Source organism: Lycorma delicatula, chromosome 1, assembly GCF_047948215.1.
Source record: "Lycorma delicatula isolate Av1 chromosome 1, ASM4794821v1, whole genome shotgun sequence".
In the NCBI taxonomy this organism is placed as follows: Eukaryota; Metazoa; Arthropoda; class Insecta; order Hemiptera; family Fulgoridae; genus Lycorma; species Lycorma delicatula.
In genome coordinates this window covers 154336008-154356585 of record NC_134455.1, presented here as the reverse complement: position 1 = coordinate 154356585, position 20578 = coordinate 154336008, and the positions used below count along the sequence as shown (strand labels likewise).

Sequence of the window (20578 nt, the reverse complement as noted above, 5' to 3'; positions counted from 1 at the left end):
TTTTTTTACTGTATTTATTTATTAGTTTTTTTGTCTTTTTTTACTGTACATCATATAACTTACATTCCTTTATTGTACTTCTGTGATTGATTTCACGCACAAGTAATTTATTTTTATTTTCTACGATACTAGAAAACGTAAAGTTACTTTACTTTTTGTGTATTTTACGTTCTTGGAGAAGAGTAATGCATATTATATTGTTTCTGTACCACTAATGTTCCTATATTTTTTACTTAATTCTTTTGAAAATATTTCAGTTGATTTATTCAGCGAAAAAAGAAAGTTTTTCTTTCCACTGCAGTATTATTCTCTTACAATTACAAACACAGAGAACAGATGTATTCGCGTATGACAAAAGTTGTTTAAATAAATATAAAATGTGAATTACTGTACTTCATAGATGTTCGTTTAAATTCTAGTAAAATACAGTCAGTTGTTTATTTTAAAAGTAATTCATCCAGCATTAATTTACATTATATTTAATTCAGTTAAATCGAGATTGTGTACACATTTCAGTAACAATAAGTAAGTTCAAAGCAGTTTTTATGTTATTAAGTAAGTTCTAATTATGAGTATTACCATTTTATTTGCTATAGGACTTTATTTATTATCCTTTAAATAATTAAAATCTCTATTTTTAACAAATTTTAATTAGTTTGCCGAGATGTATAGAGATGCTATGAACTTACCATTACGTTTATATCCTATAATGATTCTTTTGTTGCTTTACAAATTCTAAACTAAGTGTTCCCTAATGTCTTGACTGAATTGATTTCTTTTAATAATTATCTATATTCATATGCTTTTTAATTTGTCACCACGTACATTTTCTTTTTTTCGCAATCATTGTTCAGTCGTGTAATTTATGCTACCTTATTACGTCCTTTTCTTTTCGAATTTTATCAGTCCATCTTATTTTTTAAAAATTTCATAATTATTCTTTGTTAATGTACTAATGCTGTATTACTTAAATTTCATTTTACATTTTTTAAAGAATTTTTAGATTTTCATTTTTTACCAAAAATAAATAATTTTAATTAAATTGGAGTTCGGTATTTTCTTTTTTTTTACTTTGTATCCGGACAATATAAACCATTCTGTTTGTTTTCCCGTGAAAAAAAATTCTTATTTTTAAATTGGGGTTTTAAAAGATAGGTTTTTGCATTAAAAGTATTTGTAGTTGTATTTGTAAATTTTTTATAATTCTGTTATTCAGATAACAAAATTCTTCTCAGAATAATATGTTTATAATTGTATATTTTAATGAATCTAATCGTATGCTTTATAATCATATATTTTTCTACATCTCTTTTTTATATTTTCTTTGTTTCCATTTGAATTAAAAACAAATAAATATATTAAATAATTACAAGTTAATCGTCAAGTTTTATTTTTTTCTTAAACTGTTACCCTACAAACAATTGATTTGCTAGTTCAAATTTTAATCTTTAAAGTATTGATTTGAAATACTTATGGGTTTATTTTTTAACGAACTGTAGCAAGGGTATTTTTTACCTTTATATTATTTTTTCATCTTCAATTTGTGGTTTTAATGTAATTTTACATTCATTCCTGATTTGTGTTTTTTCTTTAATCCCAACATTTATTACATTGTATATCTCGAGTTATCTCCTTTATGTATTTTGTGACCTTTATGTAGTCCTTTATTACTGCATTTATTAAATCTTGATTTCTGAATAATATAACCCGTGATCAGTTTGTACACTTTACCCAAACATCTGTTAACTAAATCAACTAAACCTTAATACCTAAATAATGTAGCCCACTAACCTAGTTTTTCTTTACAGGATTCTCCAGCAAATGTCTTTCTAAATTTATTTTTAAACCTATTTTATTCCGCAGTTTATTAACTCATCTAATCTCCATCACCTTTTTAATACTATATTTCGAAACTTTTTATTTTTCTTACGTTCCATCAACACGTAAAAAATATTTTTAAAAATGTGGTTCTAATTACGTATATATGATGCCAGCAAAATTATTTCCGCAAGTATTTAATTCATATTTTTTTCTTTCTATCATAGTTAATTTCCGTTGTTTTATTCTTGTAATACAAGTGTATCTCACTTTTATGTAAGAAAAAGATAAAGTTTCATGACAAGAATATTTTTATCCGTCAAATAGCATTTACCTAATTTTTATCTATATTCTAACGTTAACGTTTCTTTTAAATTTAATCTATTTCTTCTTACAAACCCAATTTTTTAAAGCAATCTGTAAAAATTTCAGTTATGTCTTATTCCTTTTTGAATTACAGCTTCCCTTCTTTACCATCTGCTCTTATCACAGTCGTCTGATTCTTTTACAAATTATAAATAATAAATCTTTATCTATATTTTGTATTTATTTATTGTTAAAAAATAAATCACGCTCTATATGATAGTATTGAGATAAATAAGTATTCTTAATGCATGAATTTCTTCTTTTGTTGCAGGTACGTTGTGTTAATTTTCCAACCAGAGGTTTACATAAATAATGAATCAAGATTTTTCACGGTTGTAGAGATATCTTTTCGGTTTAAGGCAAAATTTTACCAGGTGAGGAACTCATTTCCAAAACGTCTCTTGTCCATAAATTTTCGTGCTTCCAATTCTGTTCGTTATTACTTATTTTGATTTACGGCGCACCACTCAGTAAGTTTTTTAATAGACTCCGGAGAGCCACAATTTGCTACGACGACACACTTGTTTATTACGAACGAGAAATAGCTGCCAAGGATTTAACTTCTTAGTTACATACAAGGAAACGGATAATAGATAACTTAGCACTTTTAATACATTTTTCGCTTCCTTATCACTCGATACATCTTTGGCTGACAACCGCGGTCGAACTCTTTTTAACTCCCAGGTTTCTTTAACTGGACCAAGAACCACCGCAGGAATTTTAATTGGGATTGGGACTGACATACGGTTCCCACTAATACCGGTGTTATAAGGACCACTCCAGCAGAGCGCGCGCGTACTGGCGCTAGGGCTGCTTATAAGTGGGTTCATCCTGGCGTCCAGAGTTTATCGTTTAAGACTCGCTACGTAGAGCCATTCATCCATCGGCACGATAGTTTTCTCCTTGGGTTGCGGTTGTGATTCGTAAGGTGTCTCAACACCACCGAGTGTAAGAGTAAGAAGAGAGCTGTGTATGGGTATATGTTATTTCCGAGCTGTTATAGATTCAACAGCTCGGTGTGTAGTAGGATAAAAGCTACAGAAGCTAGGGCTGCGGGGACGTCAACCCCCAAAGTTTTAAGGATAAGACTACCCGTCGAGGGCTAAATACTTAGGATACTAATAAAGCTATCTATCTTTAAGATGATTATCTTGTCTACTAATGATGGAATTTATTTTGCGACAGGTGGCTGCCTATTTAGCCAAAAGGTAGAAACAATGAATTTCATAAGTACCATGTAAACATCATTTTACATTCATTTGAAATTATTTACTGTAAATAATTTTATTTTTATTATTTATTTCTAAATAAGAAAAAAAGTAGAGTTCTAACATGATTTAAATAAATTAGAATTCAAATAATGGAAATAATAATTTTTTGAAACTAAATTTTAATTTTAAAATTACTTTAATACGTAAACAAGTTTCCAGGTAGCGTAAACATGTGATCCAAGTGCGGTAGTCCTGGTTTATAAAAAATGCTTGTACTTCATTAATGACTTTAAATATTCACGAAAACATTAGCAATAATAACTTTTTCTTATGCTTTCAGAGGGTGAAATTTATTGGAACAGTTATCAGATTGAAAACATTTGTACATTTTATTTTAAATTATCCCACTCTTTTCAAAATTGTTAAATCGATTTGAATAAGTGAAATATTATTGACTGTTATGTAGGTATACTATTCATGACTTAACCTCAATAGGTGCGACTTTTAATAAGCTTTTGTACGTATGTGGAAACAGTAACATCTGTTAAGTCTCTTCTCATTTTCTGTAATTCATTTCAAAGAAAAAATCATGTCTTTTTTAAAATTGCTCTTAAATTCATAAAATAAAATGGAAATGGTTTAAATTTGGTATAAATCACGAAAAAAAACTTTCGTACTCTTTATAAAATTTTTATGTAGTTTCTTAAAAGTGATAGATCTATGTATCAGAATCCCGTTTCGGTTTGTAAATTTCAATCGATCTCCTCGTTTTTTATGTTTACCAAAACTCTAAATTCAAAAGAATATATTATTTCTGATGTTCTACTGGATTAATTTCAAAAATTCCTCCATGGATACTACTTTTATTTTTTTATTATTTTTTTTTTTTTATATATATTACGGACCTGACTCTCGATTATTACTGATTTTTAAATAGGTGGTAATCTGTTATTACAATGTATTTCAAATTTTTAACTATAGTTTACTTTGAACTTCCTTATAATTTATATTTGGGATATATAACTTTTCAAAGCATCTTTTTACTTTTTATTTACATATGCCAACTAAAAGATCCGTATTTATAAAATTTCCAGAACTGAAAAGGAGTGACCTAAGAATACGAGAAGAATAAATTTGTCAAAACGATGGTCATTCGGTGGATAAAATTTATTTTGTAAAATGCCTGATGTTTGGATACTACAGATAAGTTTAGATATACAGCACTACTAATTGTCCTATTAAATGTCACATATCATGTTACAGAAACTATACCAGTTCCATAATTGATTAAATTTGAGTACGAGATATTATCTAGGTTACATAGTCTCATATATCTGAATTGATAACCTTAATGTACGGTATTTAATTGAATATTTATAAAAGCTTTCATGGTTGTACTAGTATTGTTGAATTTCAATTAATATTTAGAATTCTCTAAATTTTAAGTGATCGAAATATAACTATTTTTCAAATTGGTTTGTTTAATATCTTTATTTTTTAATATAGTTTATTGGTTTTGCTAATAACGGCGGGACCCCATTACACTTCCACCTGGATCGCTCATTCTGTATATTTATTAATATTATTAATATTTATTTATAATAATAATAGTAATAAATATTATTTATTTATTAAATTGTAATATAAATTAATAATTATCTTTATGTAAACACACTCTACCGGTAGGAGTCATTACACTTGCTGTTTTAGGATTCCGCGTGTATTGTTCGCGTAAATATATTCCTAGACTTTTTTGTATTTTATACATATGGCGTATATTTCACGTCTGCCTCCAGTATAGTATATAGTAATCATAAAATATTCAACGCATTTTAGGTGGTAATAACGAAAAATAACAAAGCAGTGAAATTACACGCACGTTTTATTGTTGAACAGGGAATTACAAACAGTTTTGTTTACAGTACTTATTAACTTCATACAAATTCTATATAAGCACCTATGTCCACCATATATGGGCGCGTAAAATGTCCAGTCGATATTCAATTTCACGCCGTACATTACTAAGAATATCCATGTATTCCATTAATCACACCTTCGATTATTCTTTTTAGTTTACTGATGTTGACAACCTTCGTTGCGTACACCCTGCCTTTGACAAACCCCCAAAGAAATAAATCGGGTGGCGTAACGTCAGGCATTTCGAGGTGGCGAGGGAATCTGTTTATCAAGACTAATCCAACGTTGAGAAAATTATTCATATCCCTAACATGTAAACCTCAGTGTGGTGTTGCGCCACCTTGTTGGATGTAAACTTTGGGTTGCCGATGTTCATTTTGTGTCACTACATACTCCTGTAACATGTCTAGATAAATAGCGATAGTTAGCTCGGCGAAGAATGGTCTGATCACTTCATAAGCAGTTAACACATGAAAGTTAATTTTCGTTTTATCACGTAATGTTATGTATCACGTTGTATGTTCTGTGCATTGCTTAAAAATTTAAAAATGATGTATCATTATCGTGAACTATTATTATAAGATCTGTACTACAACGTATTTTCCTGCCTTGTATCCCACAGTCCCCAATGTTATATGTCTTATTACATTTAAAAACATGCAATTTTTTTTAAGAAATAATCTTAAAAACGATAAAAAAATGGTGTTAAGAAAAAATAATTTAAATTGTTAATTCGAAATTTTTCCTGAATCGTAAATACGTATATTAAGTTACTAAAACGAAAATGTATTCCAATTAAGTATGTAATTTGTTGTAACAATTATATAAACAGCGATTTATGAATAATTATTGACTTATTTTTTACAGTAAAAGTCAATATATATATTATTAGGATCATAAATCACAATAGATTTATGATGTCTACGGTAATATTTAATATCATCTCGTCATTTTAGCTAAGTAAATATTCCAAAATTTTGTTACACTGCTTGAAACATGATATCATAACAATCCACACCACGCTGCAATTAAACTAACAGCTTAAAGGTACTTCTAAAAGATTTACATGCACCCATACCACTTGCAGCCACTACAAAGAACACAAAAACTTGTTTTTCTTTTTTACACTTTCTATTAACTCCCGGTACTAACACAAATATTATTCTAAATTAATATATAAAAACTATCCATTTGCCGTCCACTCTTCAACCAGAAAAACCATTACACGTGTTCTTTTTTATTGTAGTTTGTATACTTGAATTATTTTTGTTAACAAATCGATGAGTTTTAATACAATAAAAGATGTCTTGTATTAATATATAATTTATATGTAATGATTATACAGAGTGATTAAGGAGGAAAAGGAAATAATTTGGGAACTGATTCTACAGCTTTGAAATTAGGAAATTTTTATACAAACATTGACCGAATATGTTATCGAGATACGGTTGGTGAAAGATTTCGTCCGGATTTCAGTTCGATCTGATGAAATAAGTCATTGAAATTTGAACGCTTTATATAAGGGCTAAACTTGATGATTTATTATGTTTTTCGACATAAAAAAAGTCAAATAAAACTGATCCAGAACTTTATCTGCCATAGTTTTCATAATATCCAACGTAAAACAGAATAATTTGGTGACGAAAAACAGAAGAATATTATGAATCTATAAAAATTAAAAACAGGTGTTTTTAGAACAGTAAATTTGAACTTTTGAAAAACTAATATACTTTTAATTTTCTTTTAAAAAAAATACCCACTGTAGGTTGTACTGTATTAATTTAAATAAATGTTCGAAAATTCCACCAACGATACACTATCGTTACCTTATGTCGCCTCTGTCGCCAAACTAATGATATTTTCGTGTTCCTTGATAAGGGTAGCAGCATTGAAAATGCGAGCAGTCATTTCAAGTACGTGTGTGTCTACACGTGTTTGCTTGTATACATCGCATTTTCATCCATTCCCATAAACAGTAATGTAAGGGAGGGGAGTAAGGTCCGTTGATCTAAGTGGCCAATTTACCGGACCTCTACGTCCAAACTCCATTTACCAGTAAATGTTTCATCTAAGATTTGTGTTAATTCATTCGTGAAATGTGTTTCATGACAATAATGTGTTTTGCTTATAATAAAAATACACGTTTTTCGTCATAAATAAAGCTTATACATTTCCCGCTTATTTTTAAATTAAAAATTGTGTCCTATATTTTCATCGATGTAGATAACTTAGGGAATTTGTATTAATTCGAATTGAATATCACGTGCGAGATTAGCTTTGTCTACTGAAGCGAGAAAGGACCTTTATCGCAAATTGGTGTAAACTCAAATAATATTGATTTATTAAATTTATCTAAAATACTAGTTGAATATGAATCTGATGAAATTGGAAGCGCTAGTCAAATTTCAGTCATCCGTTAGAAATGATTTGCAAATATTCTCGTACTGATCTTTCATCGACAAATTATAATCCAATTACCGAATCCACGTTCTCGTTGCTAAGATTTATGACAACTAAATAAAAACTAAAGTATGCTGGTTCGTAAGTCTGCCGAGATATTGTGGAGGAAGCTGGAAATATTTATTATACACCGCATGCTGTCTTTTCCTTTGAAGTTGAAAAATCCACTTCATAATAGTTATGAAAAAAGTGGTGATTTTAATTTAGGTAAAAAAAAATCACTAGCTTTTCCGGAAAAATATTTAAATACCTTTAAATTAAAAAAGTTTATACATTTAAAAAATTGTCCAATTTTTTTTTGCTAATAAAGAATTCTTTAAAACTTTTAAACGAATTGAATTAAATTCTTTTAGGTTTTTTAAACTTTAAATTTTAAATACAAATAAATAAAACTAAAACGGTATAATAATATTTGATACATTGAATATTTACATACGAATACAAATATTTATTGCATTGGACATAAAACAGCAATATCTTGTGTAATTATTTGAAACCCATTGCGATTATCCGTTTACACTTTTTTCCGCCACATGAATTCACATAAGATGTTCAGAAATTCAGTGTGCTCTACAAAATTGGCAATTTCTTATCGGCTTAATGATTATCTACTGCCAACATGAAACATTCCCGCGTTTCACACCATAGAAACTTGGGAAACTTACTATTGTTAGAGAACAATTATTATTGTTCCTGAGAAACTTTACCGAGATTGTTCTTCCTCCTTACGATTATCTCTACTGTCAAACCTGGGCCGCCAATTATATGGTTGATTTTCAAAGCTTCTCGGTGCATTGTTCCTGAAGTAGTAATTTCTCCAGTCGACAACTGTGTTGTGGTTGATATCTAATTCGTTTTCACAGAATACCTTAGTGGTCATTTCAAATCTCCATGAATAAATAAAATAAATCGTAAAATTTTATCAGGGCTTAATTTAGAGCCCTGCAGTCATGCATCGGCCGCTTTTCTATATCGATTAGGCACTGTCTTTTCTTGTAAAGCCACAGTTCTCGGTCATTCGAAATCTCTAACGCCATGTCGTGGCCCTGATTACACAGTTACTGTTCTGTTAAAATACCTAAACGTTGAAACAAACCAACACAATTCATTTTACTATTGATAAAACAAACAATTCAAACACATTCGCAGGAGAGGCATCATAACGATGCCGAATTTTAATTACAACAACGGCGACAATATCAGTACAACTCTGCTCGAATAACTACGATGTCCTGATGTAATTTTATAAATATTTATAAAACAATTTGAATAACAGCCTCCGGAGTGCGATGATGTAATTCATATGAAAATGCTTGCGTAATAATCACAATTGCATCATGGTGCAATTACGACTATAATTGTCTACCGTGGTGGGGACTATTATCTTAAACTTAATCTTAGTAACGAACATGAACTGAAATTTCGTTAATATAGTCCTTCTCACTTGCAGTAATAATGATATTGCAGTCGGGCATTACCCGACTGCAAAATCAAAATTACCCATGATATTAAATATCATTTATTTAATAGATTGGGGGAGGATAACGGAGAATGATCTTATTTTATTCTACAGTATTTTTCTGGTAACTTATGCAATTTTAATTTCATTATTAAAATTGACTTCAAATAATGATTGTTCCTGACTAAAATAGAGTTTTCTTCAAAATGGTCAATAATTGAAAAACTGCTGTTCAATGAATCCAAATTGAACGAGTACAATAGAAAACATCAGCTATTAAGAAGTTAATAAAGCAGATTTTTAGAATCTTTTTTTACAAGCAGATATTAAATCGGGTTAGATTAAAAAATATTCAATATAGATTCTAAATTTAATTTTTTTATGAAAAAGTTTTAAGTTAACAGAAAAGAGATTGAGGAGTAAAATAAGAGCGTGCTAAATTTCTTATCTTTAATATGAAGCACCTATTAAGCATCTGACTTGTTGGCAAAGATAGAGAGCGCTAACTATTAAGATTTAAAAATAAAATATCACTAATATTTATTTCCCTATCGATAATATATTTATTTATTATAACAATGTTTATTTTAGATTTATATTTTCGTGTTCCTTGTTTTATTACATTTTATCTTATTTTTAGGCCTTCCTTTATACCCTTTTTTATAATATCTACTTTAGTGATTGGGGTCGGCCTGAGTCTGTACACCTACACCTCATTTACATGAGATACATATCATGCTCTAACTCATTGGACCGTAGATGTGTTGCTTATTGTTCACTAGTTGAACACATGTAACTTACACAATAGGTAAATAAAAATAAAAATAAATTTTGAAAATTGTCGGTTTCCTTGGTGGAATGGTAGCTAATCGAACTTTCATCCAGCGGTCCCGGGTTCGATTCCCAGTCAGGCATGGTATTTTTCGTACGTTACAAAATTCCATTTCCAATTTCCACGTATAAACTTCTCTGTAGGCTTCTGTGGTGAATAATTCATGAAGAAAAAAAAAAGAAAGCGTTTTCACTACTTAACAATAAATATAACAATTGAATAAAAAAACACATTACGAATTGTAGATATAAATTGAGAATTTAAAAGTAATAGAATAATAATTAAAAATAGGAACAGCCAGTAACGATGCAGCGAATAATGCTGTGTTCCTGAGAATTTCCTGTAAGGAGGGAAAAAATGTTGTCGAATGAGTGAAATTTTGACCGTTAAGAAGGGTCACAATCAGCAGACATATTCATTCATAAATAATGGTTTGTGAAATGAAATAAATTTATTATATTATAGTTACGTGTCATTTCGTTAAAAGAAGGTAACAAGAAGTCTGAAACAACGTTCCGGGAAATATGTAACACTCTATATTATTGCAAAAGTACAACCACTGAACGACGCTACTCATTTTATTTTAGTTATCTCTTTGCACCAGTCCCGAGCTCTACGTTATTGATTATTATTGAGAAAAAATAAAAAAATATTCTAAGCTTTTTTTACGTGATTGTTATTTGTAAATTTATTTTATTACTTATAAAAATAAATTTTTTTAAATAGAACTACGAATGACGTAATATAACCGCTTTATTAATATGATCTTGTATGTTTAGTTGAAATACTTCAAAAAATCGATTAAAATTTATATTTTTAATCCAAAAAAATAAAAAATATTTTTTATTGGGACACTCAATAACGTCAGATTACAGTTATCATGTCATTGACATTTTTTATATATCTTGGTTGAATTATTCAAAGAAATTTTAAGTTAAACATTACAATAATAGAAATCGTATCATTCCTTCATCACGGTTTATTGTCACAAGGTTTATTACGTTGAGTCCCACTTTATTTATATTTCGCCCCGGGTGTTTGGAAAAAAAGGGAAGTGACGTAATAGTCTTCAATTGTTTCCGCTTTGGCAAATGGCACGTGACTGTTGTTAGTCTGGGGAAAGCATCCGGAACTTTTACAAAAAAAATAAAAATAAAAACATAATAATGCTAAATACATCAATAATTATTATAATTTAAGAAGTATTTAATTACATATTTGAGCTGTTTTTAATTTTAAATTTATTTTTTAATTTTATTGTGTATGTATGACTTTAACACGTTTTAGGTCTTTTTTACCGCTAGGAAATTTATTTTTTTATTATAATATTGTTGTTTGCATTTCCTCATATAATAATTAAAGAAATTTTAGAATTAAAGATGTAATATTCAATACAGATTTTATCTTCTACTAATATATAATTGTTATATAAAATTTTAATTAAAAATTTGTTCTACGAAGCAGATAATGCTATTTGCAAAATAATACATAATTCTAAATTTTACTTGCGTAATTACTTTCTTTAAAATATTTAATTCTTTACAACATGAAGAAAAAATTTATTTTATATCATTATAAAATAAATTTTATATCATTTTACGCTTCATTCGAACAATTAGAATAATAAAAACTTAAAAAATAAAGCCTTGAAGTACTCGATTTCATAACCGGGCCTTAATAACGTAAGTTTCTACAGAACGTCTTTCTACAGAATAATAGCTGACATCTACATAAAAAGGTGAATAAATTTGTTTTAAACGTATTAAATAAAGAAAAGGATCTCAATTTGACTAGAATGTTAATATATTTTTTAATTGGATTTTCAAAGAATTTGTAGAACTGGGCTCGATCAGTTTTTCATATATCGTGTTGAAGGGAGGGGGCCAACTTTTCTTACGTTTTAGTCTCCTGAATAAGATTCTTCAGTGTTTATTTACATATGTATAACATTTTTTCATCCGGACGCAAATCTTTACTGATTTTGGTGAAACTTGGTAGGTTGATGGAAACCTAGTAGAAATATAACTCTATAGATTTTCAAGGGAATCTGTTCACAGGAACCGTAATTAGAAGAAAAAAATTAGTATTTTAGGTATATTTTCAAGGTTTTCGTGTTGTACTTCGAAGGATGACTTATTAGAAAACCAAGATTTTTATGAGCACCGCCTGTCGTGAGCTGGTTTCCCAATGGCCCCAAAACTTCAAGTTTGTAGCCCAAATCAAATCTTTGCGAGCACCGCCAGGTCCTTGCATGTTTCTCTATAATCTTTAGTTTTGATTGATAGTTTTGCAATAATCCAAAATGTTATCTAGTACGAAGGAAAGGGGTTGGTGTCCAAAAACTCAGTTTTGAAGTTCTAATCGTTTTGGATCAACTTGAACCTTTTCTTTTTTGTGAGTATAACTCCAAAACCACACAAACTATGGTAACAGGTGGCAGTGGGTTGTTGGCAAGTAGCAATGTGAAGCAATTGATGCAGTCACAACGCAACAACTATGTGAAATGAGGGAAAAAAGATAAATATACAAGTATAATCTATTTATTGGAAAAATGCACAGTACCTCGCAGTATTATAAAAGAACACATGGTACTAATATAACATAAAATACAAAAAACACCAAAATACAAACACCGAAATCATTATTATTTTCAAAAAACATTACAGCAATGCAATATCGTTTCTTTTTTAACTAAAACCGGAAATCCTTCTGACGCACCACTGCGACAGAGTTTTTTTTTAATGTCAGTTTACTCATAAACGAATAGATCGAGTTCAGTGATTAATTTTTTGTATTTTCTAGAGGAACTCCTCTAGTGGCCACATTGTAAATTTTTCCTTTCCTTAGAGAAAGGTTTTTCTTTTTTTGCTAGATGATATCGCCACATAAGCTTGCAGTTTGTGCGTGGGATATGGAAATGTAGCGTACGAAAAGTGCCATGCCTGAACGGGATTCGAACCCAGGACCTCCGGATGAAAGGCCAAGACGCTACCACTTACGTCACGGAGGCCGGTATTTTAATTAATTTTTTTTTTTTACGAAAAGTTATATTGTACAAGTGGACAATTTAAAATCTTTTTTTTCATCTTCATCATTGCGTAGTATGACATTGGATATACAAATGATATACAAACTACTTCACGGTAAAATATATATATATTTTTTAAATTACCTAGAAAAGTTAAGAGACAGATAATAGCTTAAATATTACCATATTCTAGTGATCCTTAGCTTTCGGTTGACGTTATTATAATTAATTAAAAATCTGAATTCTTTATATTTATCAAGATGCATTTAAAACATAAAAGTATTCTTCTCTCTAGAACTCTCTTAGCTCATGATCGATAGCAATCCCTTTACATCGTTTTTCTCCCATTTTTCTCTTATTTTAAGATGCAAGCCATAGGTGGTAGAATTTAGAGTTAGTGTGGACTGTATTTTTTTTGATGAGGTGGAGATGATGAAATTAAGCAACGCTATGTTCTTCTTGAATCGTTATATTTAATTTCTTGTCGACCGTGATATTTTGATTGAATTACAATAGTTACATTAAACTTAAGAATGTATGACATAATTGAACTTAAACATTATCAAGAAACTATGAGTCCCCTTGGACTGAAATGAAAACACGACTGCACTATGCGGGATCCTGACGTAGAATATAACTAACACTAATTTTCCATCCGGACAAAATGAATAATGCGACCCCACTCAGCGGGATTCTAACGTAGAATACTAGTACGGCCTCACCTTCCAGGTAGCGCCAGCACCACTAGGTCGCAGCACCGGACGGCTCGACGTGGAACGGAACAATAGGTTTAGGTCTTTTTATTTTAATCTTCTTGCAAACACTTTTTTTCATACGGACAGCTTTTTTTGTTGACTTACATACTTTAAATACAGATTTTTTTCTCTCAATCTGTTTTTTACAGTTGGTTCTGATTAAGAAACCACAAGTAAATAGAATTACAGTAGGTACGTCATGAGGGGTCTCCAACAAGTCCCAAAATATCACATACATACATAAGACAACAGTTCGTATACAGTATACAAATGCACTGGCAGTTATATACTCGTATATGAACACGATTGGAGCTTCGCCGAGGCTAGATGTGGGTCTTTATCAACAGTTGGTATCTCTGTGTCATCAGCAGACGTGACGAATAAAAATATTTTATAGAAGTATACAAAGAGAAAGTATTCAGTTTTTCCATACTCGTAGGTATGAAAAACGCACTAAAACTGGAACTTTCTCAGTCCTTTAAATTTCAACTTTTTGAAGTAAACGACAAATTGTGGGTTATTAAGTGGTTTTTAGTTTTTTTCATTTGACACTGAAATTCTAAAGAAGAATTTATAAAAATGTATATGTTATATGTTAGTTTAGATTTTTTTGTAATCAAGTTTTTGTTTATTTTTTCCGATAGAAAGGAAAAAAAACGATATTATTTTTTATGGCGAGGTTGTCTTTAATCAAAATTGGAGTACATTATTCATTTTTAAATACTAGTTTATTACATTTTTTTTTATTTTTTATATCTTTAAATCAGTATTCAAAGTATAATTGTTTAACTATTATTGTGAAGTCTTAATTACATCAGTGTCTTTTTCTTTTATTTTTTTTTGTAAATAAATTTCAGTTTTTAATTACGAAATATACGTTTCTTTGATGAATTTTCACTGATTTAATTTTAATTTTTTAAATTTATTTATGCATTACCATATTAACCTTCGGATTATTTAATTGAGTTTTTATTTTATTTCTCTTAAAATTTTCATGAATATTTCTCTAATTAATTGCTCATTTTTAAAAATTTATATTCTTTGTCATATCTGATAAAGAGTATAGAACAATTTTTAAGATATTAAAGTTGAAAGATCAGTACAGATCAGAAAATAAATGAGAAAAGTATTAAATTAATCAAATATGTGTTACTACAAAAAAAATTTTTATACTAATATTACGGAAGCGAATAATTTAAAACAATGAAATCCTCCTTTCTGGTTTATCACTTTTATTTGACAATCAGTTTCAAACAATCTTGTTTTTTCAGTGAAGAAAAAATAACGGTGATTCATTCGCTGTTATTGAACACCCTTCACATACCTAAAAATCATTCACACGAGACAAAATCGTTTGAAACCTACATTATGTAACAGGTAAATCCTACATGGTAATACCTACCTAAAAAAAATCACCTACCTCATTAACCACCGCATGACTTAGTGTGTCAGAAGTTGATTAAGAATTTATTTTGTGGATATATCATTCATCCTCGTTTGATACATTAGAACTCAACAGTTTTTAACTGAAGTCGAAAAAACTGAGTTATTGGTCACAACTGATAATACTGGGGAACAAAAAAGAATTTTTTGTTTGTCTCGAGAAGAAAAATATGTGATTCTGATAGCATTTTTTCTCTTGAATTCAAATATGATGTCGGGTTTTCTCCATCACGAAAAATTTCCGAGAGAAGAAATTTTATAATTTCTAACATTTTAATACTTTTAGCATTCTTAACTACTATATATTCAAACATTTGACTCACTTAGAAAGTAAGAAATGACGATTTTCTGTTATATTTCGCCTGTAAAGCATCCCTTTTGATGGTCCTACAATAATCGACCAGCATATTAGGATTCCGTTTTCCTTGATACCGCTTTTCCGTAGCTGAAATCTCCTGATGAAAGTGTTCCCCGTGCTCATTGCTCACTGCGCCATGATTTACCGGGAAGAAATATAGGTACGAGTGCAGGAAGTAAACTTTTAACGACATATTACAACCCAAATTTTTTTATGATGTTCACAATATCACTGTAATTTTCCGCCTTTCGAGTAACAATTTTGAATACTTGCCAAGCTGCTTTCTCCAATGAATTCACTAGTTCCTCGAACTTTTTATCATGCATTAGTGATCGTATTTGTGGACCCACAAATATTCCTTCTTTAACTTTTGCATCACTAATTTTAGGATGTTTTAACTACATGAAACCAGGAGTATTGTCCATGGCCTTGACGGAATTCTTCATTAAGCCTAGTTTCATATTTAAAGGGGTAAATACACATTTTTAGGAATACACAATGGGGTCATGTTTCACATTTTTCTGTTAAGGAATGAGTGATTCCCATTTGGATCATTATTTTCTAATGAAATGGTTTTTTTCTGTCCCTACTATCCCATTCACACAAAGACAACAGTACTTCGTGTAACCAAACTGCAGACCAATAATAACTGCAATTTCCTTCAAATCACCACAAATATTCCATTCATACACTCAATATTGAAGCTTTTCCAATATAAATGTAAAGTTATGTGTTTCTTTCATACTAGTAGAGTGAGCCACAGGTACCGATGGGAATTTATTGCCATTATGCAGAAGCATAGATTTTAAATTTGCTTTAGAGGAATCCGTGAATAAGCGCGATTCTGTTGGGTTATGTTGTCAAAACATGTCACAAAAGTGTCTCCAGAAAAGAAGAAAGTCATTACAAAACATTGAGCCATTTTTTCAGAAAGATACTCTTTTAATTCACAATGACGATTACGATAAGTACATATCTTCTTTGGAAGAAGATTCCATCCTTTTAGTGGGGAAGCAAGCATTTCAGACCGTTTTTTTGGATAACTAAATCTCATATGAGATCGTTAACATTTTCTTGAGTCAGCAAATGAGGCTCAGATGAACCGCTTTGTTCTAAAGTTGTACCACCAGAATCTGTTTCTTTTTCTTCCGTACTTGCATCAGACTCTGAGCTCTCTTCATCTAATGTCACATGTTCGGGTAGCTTTGGTATGGGCAATTCTTCGCATTGTAGAACTGGTTTCATTGCAGATTGTAAGTTAGGGTACACCACTGTATGTTTTGATTTTTACGTAATACCTTTAATTAAACAGAAATAACAGTCAGAAGAGTGATCTTTGTGTTCCCTCCAAATCATAGGGATATCAAATAGCATGTGGCGTGTGCCATTTTTCCATGCAGAGAGAAGCCTAGAATACCATGAATAACAGGAATTCCGAATACATATTTGAAAACAGGATAAATTTCTGCATTAAGTACACCTACTTGTAATCGTAAGACAAAAATCACGTAGACCAGTGTAATTAATGAATCTTTTATACATTCTGAGTGAGTATGTCACGCTTAAACAAAGTCCACAGGAGAAGCGGCTGAGGCTCATTTTTAAATTAAAAAATAAATTGTTGGCAATACATCACTGGTTATCACAAATAAGTTTTGGACAGAAATTGATTAGATCCTCATCAATAAAATTAAAAACAAAATAAAACACTGATTCTTTTAACTGTTAATGATAATCGAGTGATTAGAGAACTCATTTCGTTTGTAGATATCAAATCATTTAATAACATTTAATGATCCTCAAACAAATCGATGTACAGATCGATGTTAAGGTCTAATTTGGTTCAGTTGTATATGAAGTGCTTTAACGTATCGTGTTAAATAAAAGTATTTTGGACGGCAATTTAACTGAGAATACTTAATTCTTTTTAAACTTTGATATGTATTATATTATATTATTGTATTATATTATATTTCTAGTATAACACTTTAATCGATTATTGTCTTTTTGGTTTCAAAAAATCGATCTTGTTTGTACCACTGGTATAGTGCTGGTATTTACTTTATACGAATTTGTAGTATAAAGTATTTAATTGTTTTCCATTTGCTCGGCCTAAAACGAAATAAAAAACAATGATTATAAATCAAACTTTAGTATTCAAAAAATAAAATTTTAAATTGAGAAACTTTTCATTAATGAATGATTGTCACCATCATTAATCTCAAAGTTCCTGGTTTGAATACCAGACAGATATAGCATTTTTCATACATTAAAATGTTCTTTACGTCTTTCTCTTTTGTAGGTTATTCCACCCAGAAGAGCATTCCGTCGTAAAAAATTCCATTATATAATCCTGTCTAACCTCAGAAAAAAGTGAAAAATGATTACCGAGTTCGTATGTCGTTGGCGGGAATTTGCAGGACACAAACATTTCGGATTTCTTATTTTATGTATTAATATTTATTATTTCGCAAAGAAACGTGAAGTATAATGCTCTTTAACAAATAATCTTGTATTAGGATTATTTCTATGAGTTTCATTTGAAATAAAACACAAAAACCCATTTTCATACGACACAATACGTGGTTTCGCCCGGGTGGTGGATATATAATACTATCATTCATAGAAGTAGTAAATATCGTATCCACAAAAAATGAATAAGAGCTGCTCATAGATACAAAATAAGTTTTTATAACATTTATATAATAGTTATATACTATGTAATAGTAACACTTATATAATAGAGATATTTGAAAATTGTTAAATGGGAACGATTAGTACATGGTTTTCAATTAACTTTTCATTCCAATAATGAAAAGGGCTAATGCTCTGGAGTGCAAGAGCACTCCAGAGCATTAGCCCTCTGGAGTTCAAGAAGGGAATAAACCTATTCTGCAATATGATTTTTAATCCTGTTGAAGAGAGAATACATTTAAAAAAAAGATTGTTTGAATAACACCTATTTCAATTTTTGATAATTTAGGGGGCTAGAAGGATTGAGGTCCTTAAGGGAACAAAGAGTCAAAACAGTTTGAGTCCTTTTGTTTTTTTCAGGATTTTTCTGCAGACAAATTATTCCTTTTTTTTAACTATCAAGCATTTTTTCATATGAAATTGAGGGGGATTGGGGGATGAAAGTTTTAAGTTGCATTATAAGATTTGAACCTTTTATCTCCTATGTTTTTTTATATATTTTTTTCTGTAAAAAAAGTTTTGTAAATAAACTGTTGAAATATCGCCATGTTTCCTTTGTTAACAAGAGGCGATTGATAGTCAAGTTAAAATTATAAAAAAGGAGTACTATTCTTTAGTTTCTCTTGAGTTTATTAAAGAAAAATCACAATGATGAAGTCTATTTATACAGAAGAAAGTTATTAAAATTTAATCTTTAACCTCATTGGCAAACATACGAGTATACTGTCCCATATCAGCATAAGACTGATTACTACAGAAAATGATACAGCCATTTCAAAGATAAACAAGCATTCCCTGGCATGCTTATCACGAAAAGTAAGGCGTTTTATGTTTTTTTTTATATGCTGAATATATATTTCTCTTTTTTTTTTAAGTTTTAGGGGCATCGACTGCTATGATCATTAGCTCCTTCCACACCAAAAAGAAAATTTCTTCCCCTTCCTGTTAATAGCACAAGCGACATAGTTAGTAGACTTGTCTTAGTCATCCAGAAATAAATTTGTCAAAGTGTATTGTAAAACCTCAAAAGCAATACAACATGACAAGGGTGTAAAGGGCACTTGAACATATAAAACTGGTACTTTAAAAAAAAAAAAAAACACTTCAAATACTCATTAACTCTGAAACCATTTTTTACAAAATGTTATCAACACTGTAAAACTAAGTTCACTGTCAAACAAAATAAATTAAAACTCTTCTTTGATTAAGATTCTTTAAAATTCTTTAAAAAAATATGTTGGTCATTATTTATCTCAATCATTATCGCGTAGGTTTTCCGTTAGGCCGTCCTTTCTTGTTCCGTTTAACCACTTTCCTGAAAGACTCATTGTCGAATTTCAAGGTATCTGAAGCCTCAGAGGTGGAGTCTTCAGGTCCTCCGCCGTAAGTCGTTGAGGATCTCTTGCTGCTGGCATCAGATGACACCGACTCCGTTGGCACTGTCATAAGTACATCACACTAATGAATGCACTCACCGCTAAAACATGTGGGGCGCCAAAGTTTGTGCCCTCTCGGCTGAAGGCCTCCGTGCTTTCGGAGGCTCTGTAGTTGGTTCTTGAAAATCATCCTTTTCGAATATCATTACTTCTGGTTTCGCGGACACTGGATGGGTAATTTTTTATACTTTACTTTAGTTTTAGTTGGCTCAGTCTTTCTCTCGGTTATTGTTTCTTTTGCCTTAACTGGTGTACAAATTGTAGGCTCAAACTTTGGCTTTGAGAAGTTATTTTCTACGGAAACGTCGACTTTGGATTATTTCCTCGTGATGGTCGTCTCTTCATTTTCTGATTGATGATGTGATCGACCATATTTGCGAGGACCAGTGCTATTTCCGATATTATGTCCTTTGCAGGTACAGAAGCTGCACCAACCTGCGCGTATGACGCAACCTGGCGTTCTAAGATCACAATCTTCCTAGCTTCCAAGTAGCTAAACTTTTGTATCGTCTTGACGTCCTGAATAGCTACTTCTTCCTTGTAAACAGGACTATTTCGAGATTTTGCAGAATGGTGTCCATGACAGTTGACACGTACAGGTGGATCCCTGGTTGGGCCATCGGGATAGATTGGTTCACCTCAGACATCCAATCTATGAAAACCTGCCTTAATCTTTTCGGGACACTTCGGTTTATTGAAGGTCAGGACGTGCGACGTGGAGGGACTTCTCTTTTCGTTGTATTCAATCGTTGACACGCAACAACTCCTTGAGCATGCAATTCTTCGACGATTTCTTCTTCG

General features: G+C 30.5%; 1 protein-coding gene across 6 annotated transcripts in view; it reads left to right on the top strand.

Moving 5' to 3' along the window:
• Nucleotides 1-20578, top strand: part of LOC142324584 (uncharacterized) — a 483167-nt gene that overhangs the window by 427805 nt on the left and 34784 nt on the right. For 5 of the 6 annotated variants that reach the window (XM_075365433.1, XM_075365448.1, XM_075365443.1 and 2 more), the window contains one exon: nucleotides 2456-2558. In XM_075365433.1, the coding sequence (XP_075221548.1) occupies nucleotides 2456-2558 (103 nt within the window). Of the gene's footprint in view, nucleotides 1-2455; nucleotides 2559-20578 lie in introns of those variants that run through there. The other variant, XM_075365463.1, reaches the window with a different exon arrangement.